Source organism: Asparagus officinalis, chromosome 5 (assembly GCF_001876935.1).
Source record: "Asparagus officinalis chromosome 5, Aspof.V1, whole genome shotgun sequence".
NCBI classification, from domain to species: domain Eukaryota; kingdom Viridiplantae; phylum Streptophyta; class Magnoliopsida; order Asparagales; family Asparagaceae; genus Asparagus; species Asparagus officinalis.
Window position 1 is genome coordinate 13,978,710 of NC_033798.1, and position 12,204 is coordinate 13,990,913.

The 12,204-nt window shown below is 34.5% G+C and overlaps 1 protein-coding gene across 1 annotated transcript in view; it reads left to right on the top strand.

The window, feature by feature from the left end:
- The window catches only part of LOC109842778 (probable manganese-transporting ATPase PDR2), a 36,585-nt gene extending 31,596 nt beyond the window's left edge, over positions 1-4,989 (top strand). Inside the window, exons 18-21 of the mRNA XM_020411660.1 lie at positions 1,632-1,783; positions 2,020-2,131; positions 2,209-2,325; positions 3,469-4,989. Of these exons, the coding sequence (XP_020267249.1) occupies positions 1,632-1,783; positions 2,020-2,131; positions 2,209-2,325; positions 3,469-4,542 (1,455 nt within the window). The 3' untranslated portion in view covers positions 4,543-4,989. The remainder of the gene's footprint in view (positions 1-1,631; positions 1,784-2,019; positions 2,132-2,208; positions 2,326-3,468) is intronic.

Consider the following 12,204-nt stretch of genomic DNA (forward strand, 5'->3'; position numbering starts at 1 on the left):
GATACTTGAATTAGTTAGATTTTTTTTCAGCTGAATAATGTATTGGAGATTTAATGTCATTACTTTTTTTTTTCAGGTTTTCAACTGTCCTATTAGATCCGACTCTGGTTCTGTGCTGAAAGAATTAAAGGAGTCCTCACATGACTTGGTATGCCAATATTTCTGAGGAATATGTATGGAAATTTTTGTCTTTGCTGAATAGTTAATGTTCATAACATGATTAACTTCCAGTTTGTAATTGTTACATTTATAGTAGCTAAATAGCATAATAGGTGGCTGCTGGACTTTGCAGTTATCTTAGTAATTGCCCTCAAAATATTAAATTAGCAACGATACTTGAATTAGTTAGATTTTTTTTCAGCTGAATAATGTATTGGAGATTTAATGTCATTACTTTTTTTTTTCAGGTTTTCAACTGTCCTATTAGATCCGACTCTGGTTCTGTGCTGAAAGAATTAAAGGAGTCCTCACATGACTTGGTATGCCAATATTTCTGAGGAATATGTATGGAAATTTTTGTCTTTGCTGAATAGTTAATGTTCATAACATGATTAACTTCCAGTTTGTAATTGTTACATTTATAGTAGCTAAATAGCATAATAGGTGGCTGCTGGACTTTGCAGTTATCTTAGTAATTGCCCTCAAAATATTAAATTAGCAACAAATTTATTTTTAGGTTTCATAGAAAACAGATACAGTCCCATGCAAAGGAACTTCTTTTTTATTTCATGTCAACTTGGCATATAGTTTGTACTTCGGTGGAATATACAATCAGGGCTTATCATCTTCAACACCCCCCCCCCCCCCCAACAAAAAAAAACATCTCCAAAGAAAACAAAAGAAGAATGTGTGTTGGGCTATTATTTTTTTACATCTTGCATAGGATTTATGTCATGTGGTCGGATTATGGTTTACACTAGTTGTCAGCTACCTAACGCAACACTCTTTCTTATTCTAGCATGGGACAGGCCCAGCACTTTAGCAATAAAATTAAAGCACAACATTAGCAAAGTAAATTAGTGTTGCTTCAATTGAGGATAAAATGAGAGAGAATAGGATCCATGTCGTTAATGGAACAATGGAGACCTCTTAGTGCATCAGGTAGGAAATGTGATAATATTGTAGTTAACGGAACAAAGAGATCGAGAGGTAGACCCAAAAAAACTTGGTTGGGAGCAATCAAGAAGAATATGATGATGGCCAATTAAATGGAAGAGATGACCTATAATAGAGCATAATAGAAGAATAGGATTCATGTAGCTCACCCCAAACATTTGAGATAAAAGCTTTGTTGTTGTTGTTGCATCTTGCTTAGGATATATCTTGACGTTTTTAGATGTTACTTATGGAGATCTAACCATTATATTTGTTATGTTTTAATTAATATCTTTTCAACTGCTTTAATCCAGTGCAGTATGATGTAAAACAGTAAAAGATTATATGGTGCTTAAAATAGCGGATATATTTCAACTGTATTGACAGTGTTAAGTATCTTCTTTACTTTTCTTGGTTAGTTGCTGCATCTATTTGGCTACCTATCTCTTTAGGTGGATACTTTCTGTTAACCGGGCATTTTTTGGGTGATATTGAATTTCCTTTTGCCGTATTCTAATAGATGTCACGATTTTTAGGTTATGATTACTGGGGACCAGGCTCTGACAGCCTGCCATGTTGCCAGCCAAGTCCATATTATCTCTAAACCTGCATTGATTCTAACCCCTTCAAAGAATGGAGGGGGTTTTGAGTGGGTTTCGCCTGACGAAACTGAGAAGACTTCTTTCAGGTAAAAGGTCCCAAGTCCCAACGTGTGCATTGTATGCAACTTGGTCTTTGAGTTTCCTGCTTTGGCTTTGAAAATTGTCTAGCTGATTCTTTTCGTGACATTACTATCTGATCACATACTGGTTCTTCTGAATTTTTATTCTAGCAGTAGCACCCTTTTGGTTAGAGAAATTTTAAAACTCTGGTTGCTATCAGATTTATTTACATATTGGGTCTGAGAAATAGTTGTCCCTGCAGTGAGAAAGAGGTGGAATCTTTGTCTGAGTCTCATGATCTTTGCATTGGTGGGGACTGCTTCGAGAAACTAGAGCGAGCTGGTGCTGTCATCCAAGTCATCCCTTATGTGAAGGTTAGACATCATACATTTGAAGTAGTAAATGCTTATAGCTATTCAGTCTTACAATCCGCAAAATGTTATGGCCACAGGTCTTTGCTCGGGTCGCCCCTGAACAGAAAGAGCTAATATTGACCACTTTTAAATCTGTTGGGAGGATGACACTGATGTGCGGTGATGGAACAAATGATGTTGGCGCACTGAAGCAGGTATTTCTGATCCTGTGTTTTCTCTATGCAACTATTGGATGGCACGTGAAATATTAACAACCATAATATTTTACTTCCTTGTACTCCTCGTTTTAAATTTGGGATAGTTGATCGTAAATCTGTCTGGTGCTGTTAAAGCATCAAAGTAACAATGGAAAGTTCTATATGGTTGTAGAATTATGGAACTATTGGATGACACGTGAAACATTGACCACCATAATATTTGACTTTATTGCTCTCCTCGTTTTAAATTTGGGATAGTTGATCATAAATCTGTCTGGTGCTGTTAAAGCATCAAAGTAACAATGGAAAGTTCTACATGGTTGTAGAATTATGGGAGAATTTCCTTATAGCCATGAGCATAAGACCTGCCCATTAAGATTTTGGTTAGAATTTTTTCCTTTTGTTTCATGCTATGATTTTAGATTGCTTCTCATGTTATGATTTAATCTGGTGCAGTTTAGGTTTTGACAGGGGGCTTTTTTTTTTGTGTGCGCTTAATCTCATTAACAATTAGGTCCGTGTTGTTTCACATATACACTTGTTTTATGTGATCTTGGGTATGGTTATCTATGTGCCCGCTTTTTCTCCCCTATTCTTTTCTGATTTCATAAAACATGAAAGACGAACCTCATTCCAACTTACAAGTTATATATGCTGCTTTATGTGTTATGGGCCATGATTTTTGCAAGATGTCGGTGCACAAGTAAGAGAAAAGGTGTGCAAGGGAATTTTATTTATAGTAGTAGTTATTATCAACTTTTTGGGGGTATGGTTGATGAGTATGACAAGTTTTGACCTGACCCAGACTCCAACAAGAATGACCAGGTATTGAAGAAGTGATAAGGGTCATAATTATCTCACCTGCATAGCCCTTTTTTAGATGGACCGAGTCTGGCTATATGATTGTCACCCAGTTGATCCATCCATGGCAAATAAACATGCATATTAGTTCAGCCAGTTTTAAATTGAATTGTAGAAAAGTGATCTCATCCCGATCTGTTTGATGCCTCAATGACTGATATTGGCATGTGCAACGTTATTTTTCTAAATATTTTCTTGAACCCGTATTACAATGAAATAGCTTTCACATATATTTGTTGTTCCATATTCTAATATATTGTGATATCCTGCAAAATTCAGGCCCATGTTGGTATTGCTCTCTTGAATGCTGTTCCACCTGCTCAAACAGGAGATTCAAAACAATCTTCGAAACCCGAAGCCAAGTCATCCAAGCCAAAGAAGACTAAACCCATTGCAGAATCATCAAATAAACTCGGCTCATCCAGTAGCTCTACTTCCACCACTAATCGCCATCTCACAGCAGCCGAGAAGCAGCGAGAGAAACTCAAGAAAATGATAGACGAGATGAACGAGGAGGGAGACAGCCGTGCCCCGCCAGTAGTTAAGCTCGGAGACGCCTCCATGGCCTCTCCTTTCACAGCAAAGCACGCCTCTGTCGCCCCAACCCTAGATATCATTCGTCAGGGCAGGAGCACTTTAGTAACTACCCTTCAAATGTTCAAGATCCTTGGTCTCAATTGCCTCGCAACTGCTTATGTCCTAAGTGTAATGTACTTAGATGGAGTCAAACTCGGTGACATCCAAGCTACAATAAGCGGAGTCTTCACCGCCGCTTTCTTCCTCTTCATCTCCCACGCTCGTCCTCTTCAGCATCTCTCTCCTGACCGGCCGCATCCAAACATTTTTTGTGCCTACGTCTTCCTCTCTCTCCTCGGTCAGTTCGCAATGCATCTATGCTTCCTAATTTCAGCGGTTAACCTAGCATCAAAATACATGCCGGAGGAATGCATTGAACCAGACTCGGACTTCCACCCTAATCTTGTGAACACGGTTTCCTACATGGTGAACATGATGATTCAAGTTGCCACATTTGCTGTGAACTATATGGGACGGCCTTTTAATCAGGGGATTTCGGAGAACAAGCCGTTTCAGATTGCGTTGTTGGCGGCTGTGGGGTTTTTTGTCGTGATAACTTCTGATGTGTTCAGGGATTTGAATGATTGGTTGAAGCTTGTGCCTTTGCCCGAGGGGATGAGGGGGAAGTTGCTGCTTTGGGCTGGGCTTATGTATGTCGGGTGTTATGGATGGGAGAGGCTTTTGAGATGGGCTTTCCCCGGGAAGATGCCAGCTTGGAAGAGTAGACAAAAGAAAGTAGCTGCTGCTGCTGTTGCTCAAGAGAAGAAGCTCTCATAATTATATTGCTATTTATCATTTTTGATGAGATAGTTACTTCCCCTTTTAAGGATATATTATTGGTAGAAAATTTGTTAAACATGGTGGAAGTTCATGGAGAGAAGTGGTTTGGTTATTATGAAATTTAAGAAGGGCTGAGTTAGAGAATTTGTAGACTTCAGGGGACTGCAAATGTGATTTTGGGTAAAAGCCTTGGATCAAATGAAATTGATGGAAAGCTGATCCTTACTTGATTTTTTGTATTTGTGTATTTCAGCCTGTGTGCTGAACAAATGTATTCTTAGGAGCAGCTATTGGTATTCTCTTCTATTGGTTTATCAGTCTCAAGGATTTTCCAGTTGAGTTTTCATATCCTTTTAAACATGTTATCTCATACAAAACTTGAATATTGGATGCAAAACTTCCCCTTCGCTGATATATTTGTAATGAAAATTTTAAATTCTGTCATATTGTTTTTTTTTATCTAAAATTGTATTTAGTTTCCAAAAAAATGGAAGAGGTAAAGTGAATACGGAATTAGTAGATTTCGGGATACTTCTAACTGCTGTAAAAGCTTTGGATCAAATAAAGATATCATCAGCAGTTCCAGTTTGATTTTGTTTATTAGTTTATTTTTGGGAATAGTTATTAGTGCTAATGCTGTCACCTTTGGACGAGCGTAATTCTCTTCAGAGTATAAAGTGTTACCTTGATGGAAATTATAAATATTCAAAAATTTTCAAGTTTGAAGTTTATGCGATTGCACTATTGTCATCCAAATCTTAAAAGACCAAAACTAAGTTTACATTAAAAGCTTATGTCAATGAATTCAAATTTAAGAGAAAACAGAACACCGAGTGTACTATTATCACCGGTTAACAAAAAAGAAACAAAGATTGAGCTCGCATTTTACGTTGCAGAAATGGGAAGAAAAGTTACAATTGTAAATATCCTTCTACAACCTTTTTTTTTTTTTTTTTATTGATCGCCTCCATTGGCCACATTCAAATAATATTCCAAGATGTCAACTTGAACATTGATCCAAATGCCCCTACTACGAATTATCAAGACGTATAGTTTATCGCACTAAAATTCTAAGGTGAACACACGTGATTAAAAGTACATAATTCAAGGTATATAAGCACTTCACCTTTTGTGGAATTGAAATAGTTAAGGGGAGCAATCTGCAAATCCCCCATAGTTTTCGAAGTTAAAAGAGATTTCGTTTCTTAACATGGCGAGGGAAAAAAAAAAAGACCCTATCCAATTCCAACGTCGACAACAGAAAAATAAATACCATGCGATTTTGCGTTCCATGGTACTACCCAAGGTTCCTTCATATATATGGTTCACGAATATCGTTTATTATCTTTAGAATGAGAAATTTCCAATTTGAGTTTTCTATAGACTCGACGTCGATATATAAATTCAGAGAAATTGTTGGTCGAAGGAGATGCCCTAATGTAGTACCTCTTTGGTTTTCTTGAAATTTTTAGAGAAGAATATTGGATAGGGAAATTACATTTTATAATTGAAGGAGGGAGGCAAATAGGCTTTTTAGAACGTTTTAGGGATTGAAGGAAAAGCAAGTGATGAACTGGACACTGATTTAGCTAAACAAGTAATATGAGGGTGTCGCGTCAGATTTTTGAGAAAAGTGTTTTCACACTTAAAAACATTTGGAAATGTCACTTCAATAAATTTTTAATTACTAAAAAACACTGTTGAAACAGTGACTATGAATAAAACAGATTACTTAATCGTTGAAAACACTATTACTATTGCGCCTGATTTCCATTTCCTTTTTTTATGTTCAAATAAACACTAGAAATGTAAATCGAAACACTGTTACTATTGCGTCTGGATTTGTTTCTTATGTGACGTGGTGGTGACGTGAGGGTGATTTCATTGCGAAACAAACAAAAAAAAAAGAAATACGGGAAATGTCTTGAAATCTCTCTTGAAATGAGTTGAAATGTGAGTTTTTTATTTCCGATTTTTTTTCGGAAAACAAACTAACAGCCCACTATTTGTCATCCAAAATAGCCCACTATTTTCTACAAATAGCCCCTTAAAAGTTGTAAAAATTACAAAGAACCCCGGCCTTTCCTTTTGGGGAAATGTTTATTAGTGTCGTCGCCTTCGGACAAGCGCAGTTCAGAGCAGTAGGTGTTATTTTCTTCCGCTGATCATGCTATCTCAAAAATGGAAGCAATATCTCAAGCAAAAATCGAATATTCAAAAGTTTCAATTTTTTTAAATTTTATGTGCTTGCACTATTGTCATCCAAATCTTAAAGGCCGAAACTAAGTTTACATTAAAAGCTTATTTCACTGTAACCAAATTGACGAGAAAACAGTTTACCAAGTGTACTATATAATTACCCGATAACCAAAAAAGCTCATGTCAACTTTGCTGCCAATATAACCCTGCAAAATAAATCTCAAGATATCAACATGATTAATATTGATTAATGAAACGTTCCAACCAAGACCATGAAGATGCATAACGACATTATTGCAGTGTAACTTCAAATGTTAGCACATGTTTGACTTTACATAGATGCCCTACAGCATTAGTTAATTGCGGATCGCCGTCCTGTAGTTTCGATGTTTTGTACCTACTACTCCTGTAGTTCTATTGTTGCGGATAGAGACACTTGGTGATTTTTTTATTTATTACCGTTTTACCCGAAGAGAAAGAGATTTTTATTTTTATTTTTATTTTATTATTTATTTATTTGTATAGATACCCTACGACATTAGTTAATTCTGCACAACCCTCCCGTAGTTTCACTGCTTTGTACTTACAAACCCCTGAAGTATCGGGTTTTTTGCTTTTTTTTTTTTTTTTTTGCTTTGTACTTACAAACCCCTGAAGTATCGGGTTTTTTGCTTTTTTTTTTTTTTTTTGAGCAATGCAGGCCAATTTAAAACCCCTTTTTTGGTTGACAAATAGACCCCCTAAGGTTAAGGGAGTCAAAAAAATACCACTCAACGGGTCTATTTGTAATAATAAAACTAGAGGGGGTAGTAAGTTCAAAGCAGGGCTACCACCAGGGTCATGTTTGCTATATCCACTCCCAAACAGTAATTTTGGGAGTTGGATTGTCGAAAATGCCCTTTTGATGTTGAGGGTGTTTCTGGAATGGACTTGACCTGTTTTGGTTTGGGAGAAGGGCAATTTAGTCCTCACACACCCCCAAAGTTACTGTTTGGGAGGGGAGAAGGGCAATTTAGTCCTCACACACCCCCAAAGTTACTGTTTGGGAGTGTGAATAGTTGGACCCCACCAGGGTGTGTTTTTTTTTTAAAAAAAAAGTAAAAAAGTAATTACCCTCCGCATCTACTGATGCGCGCATGAATAATAAAAGATTTCTCTTCTTAACATGATTGGAAGCGAGTTTCATTTTTTTTAAAATAAAATTGAGATAATTAAGTTTAACAATAAATTCAACGAACATTAATTAAGAGAAAATTAAATAGTTCTAAAATTAGCCTATGATATTAAATATTCAGGGGTCCTTTTTCACATTTGCATATATAACTGGAAGTACCAAAACAAGCATCGATTTTTAAGACTTCTAGAACATAAATATTTTCTAATATTTTTGACAATATTTATAAATAATAATAATATGGTAGCTAAATTGCCATTATCTGTAGCGGGACCATATTTCTAGCATTGTATTTTTTTCCTCTTAAAAAACCACAAATAAGTGTATTCTAGCAGTAGAAAAAACGTCCAGATTGATATTAATTTTATATTATAACTAGTTTCAGACCCGTGTGATGCACCATTTTGATATTATTGAGGTTATAATTTTTTTTTAAATAGGTAAATGTTATAACTTTTAAATATATTTCAGAAAAATAAACCATAATTTGCTCACTACTTTTAACAAAAGAAATTAAAATCATACAGAAATGAACATCCATTATACATCTTCAGTTTTCTACCAATAATTTAGGAATTTTAGAGGAATTATTTTATGCACTAAACCACTCTAATTTAAAATAGAATCTTCATGCAGCTTCAAGCTTTGTGTATGAGATTATTTCTGTTAGTTAGTGGCTAGTGCTATACCCGTTAAATGTTACGAAATTTTTTTCCAGCCGTTTATAATAAACATCTAAAATCTTTAAATTTCTCACTAATCTCTTAATAACCACTAAAACCCCAAAGCTAACATTACTAAACTATGTGTAATCAAAAATTAAAATACTCTCAATAGATTTTGGCAGAAAACCACAAATAAAAATTAAACATTTTAGCATATAACCCACAAATTTTAAAACTATGAATTTCTTTCCCCTTAAAAAAATCTAAATATTACAAAAAGGCTTTGGAAAAAAATGAAAACTATAATTATCTATCTAAGAAATTCTAAAAATTAGAAACAACTGCATGAAAATCTAGAAATCACAAACAAAATATGGTTGTTTATAATTTTTTAGGGGTTCTAGCGATCTATTTGTGATTTTTTTTTTACTTTTATCAGGTTATTTGTAATTTTTAATTTATCATTTGTTTGTAATTATTTGATCTTTCAAGGGTTAGTTGTAATTAAGTTTTTGATTATTCTAGGTATTTATAATTTTTTAACCTTATGGGATTGTTTGCAATTCTTAAAATTTATAGTAGCTATTTTCAATTTCATACTTGAGAGAGTTATTCCTCATTTTGGGATTTTCGGGATTTTTTATAATTTTTCATAATATTTATACGTACATTTGCATTAATTTTGAAAATTTTAAAGTTGTTGTATGTAGTTTTCGAAACTTAAGGGGTTGTTTTTAATTTACAAAGCTTGCAGTGGAACTATTGGTAGTTTCTAGTATTTTGATGTTGTTTGTAATTTTTGTATTATTAGGTGGTATTATGTAATTTTTCATATTTTTCAAGTGTCTATTTTTGTAATTTTTAGATTGTTCATAATGTTGTTTGTTGTTTTTGGACTTAAAGGTGGAAATTTGTAACTTTTAGATATTTCAAGGGGTTAGTTTTTATTTTTAGATATTTTAGGGGGCTGTTTATAATAATTGAATTTAAGAGGCGGTTTCTAATTTTATGATTTTAAGGGGAATATTTTGAAAACCCATATTTTGTGATGTTGAATTTTTCTGATTGTTATTTGTAATTTTTTATATTTTTATGGTTTTTAAATTTCACATTTTAATCGGCTTCTTTAAAAATTTCAGAATTTTCGTGGGTTTTTTTTTTGTAATTGTTATATTTTTAGATGGCTCTTTGTTCGTTTTTTTAAACTTTTTGAAGGCTATTGGGTAGTTATTACAAAAAAATTAGTTAAGAAGTTTTCAGTTTTCAGTTTTGGGGGTCAATTCGTAAGTAGGTAATATGAGAGGTATACATGCAAAAAAAATCTATTTTTTAATGTTACTAGTCTCGAGAGATAAAAATCATAGAGTAATGTCGGTATGGGATTGAAGTGAAAACGAAATAAAATCAATCAATCAATCAAAAAATTTTGAACATTTTTGAGAAGTTTAAAATATATATTTGGTAGTTAACTGTAAGAAGCAAAAACTTATTAGAAATTTAGTGTAATTTACCATATTTTATATAAAAGAACTTGATGATCTAGACTACATGTATATAACTATCAGCAAACAAAAACAAAAATAGGAGGTTTCAAAGACATCAAGCCCATGAGATTCAACTATGCCACAATAATGTCTTAAACACCATCTCCTCATGAAGTTACATTATTCAGCATGGTGGTTTGTATAGTAACTGTAAGAAACAAAGAATGGATGTTGCCTCGCAACATTATATGCGACTCTAAGAGACGCAAGCCAAGGCAATGACTCTAGTTTTATCCAAACACACGCTTTGATTCAAAATTAATTTCGCGTTCAAATAAAAATCAATATACTGAAATTTTTAAGAGAGAAGGATAGATGAGGGGGGAGTTAGATGTGTGCTTGAGAGGATAGAGAAGGGTAAGATTATAGGGGCTGTTTGGTTGTTGTTGGTGAAGTTGTGTATTTATGACACAACTTGGAAAGTTGTTGTCTACCTCATCAATTCCATTTTTATACTTTTCTTTGTTTGTTTTTTATTCGATTGGAATCATAAATTGTTTGTTTGGTTTGCAAATGTAACTTTAATTGTTTATTTGGAAAGTGTAAAAAGCGGTCCCTACTCAAATGATCATATTGGTTGGAATTATTTTTTATTATTTTTCCTGACTTCAATGTCAGCTTTCTCCTAAAATTATGTCTTTTTTCATGAAATCACTTTACAAGCCACATCAGCATATGAAATCACTTTACACTATTTTCATAACTACAAATAAACAATTAAAAGTGATGAAAACTGATATTAGGACCCACTTTTTTACACTTTACATCTTTTTACATGTTAAAAACATACAACCAAACAACCCCATATATAGAAGAGAGGAAATTGTCTGCAGAGAAAAGTTCTCTTTTGAGGAAAAGATAAAGGTCACACAAGTATCAAAGCGATAACACTGTTATCTAGGGCTCAAGACGAAGTGGTAGCATGCAGGAGATATAGATTGATTTATTTTATTTAAGAAAAATAATTTATAAAAAAATTGCCAAGTGGTAGATTCAAAGATAAGAGATTTAATATAGTATATAAATATTATAAGACCATACTCTCACAAGTAGGGTGTGCAACAGTCGGTTCGGTTCGGTTTTTACCAAAATTTGAACAACCGAACCGAACCGTCTATAATTCAAAACCAAACCGAAATGTTGCAAGTCGGTTCGGTTCGGTGCGGTTCGGTTCGATTTGTTCAGTTCTAACTTTATCAAACTTCTTATCAAACAACAAACTGTGTTAAAGAAAAAAAAGATATCAACAAAGTAAGAGATTATGAAGCATTAAACACTGATATAATGATATTATTTTCAACTCATAATGATTCAGAAAATGAGTTTAGGGTTTGAGATCTCTGACTCTTTGGGGATGAGTCGGGTAGGGTTTGAGATCAGAATGTGTAGTATTGCACTATATTCGGTCGGTTCGGGTCGGTTCGGGTTAAAAAGTTTTCAAACCGACCCGAACCGTCCTACTCATAAAACTGATTTTTCCATGCGGTTCGGTTCGGTTTGGTTGATTTTTTCGATTTGGACCGAACCATGCTCAGCCCTACTCACAAGTCAAAAAAGAAAAATGATACATGCACACTCCAGGCACACCCTCAGACACATGCCCTCTCTTGCTACAATACATTGTACCTCACATGAGATTTTTAAAAAAAAAATCTCATGTGAGGTACAGTGTACTGTAGCAAGAGAGGGCGTGTGTCTGAGGGTGTGTCTGGGAGTGTGCCTGTAGTGCCTATGGAAAAAAATCATCCTATCAAAAATGTCAATTTAGTAATTTAGCACGTGAGCCGTTTCTGCGCTGAAGTTGCCTTGCCGGCTACCGAGGGAGCTTTCTAGAACCATCGTTCGTAACAAGCTTGGGTCCACATCATCACAAAATCACCAGCCCAAGAAGTCACCTACAGCAATCACGTTTCGCGGGCCCCACAAAACCCGATCAGATCGGGTGAAAAAACCGCGTGTACTTTCATGTCGCCCTTTTAAACCAATCCGTAGATCCGTTTTCGATATTAGTATTTTGAATATAGCACCTCGAATAATTGAAATTGCATTTAGGTTCTAATCCTTGATCAATTAGGTC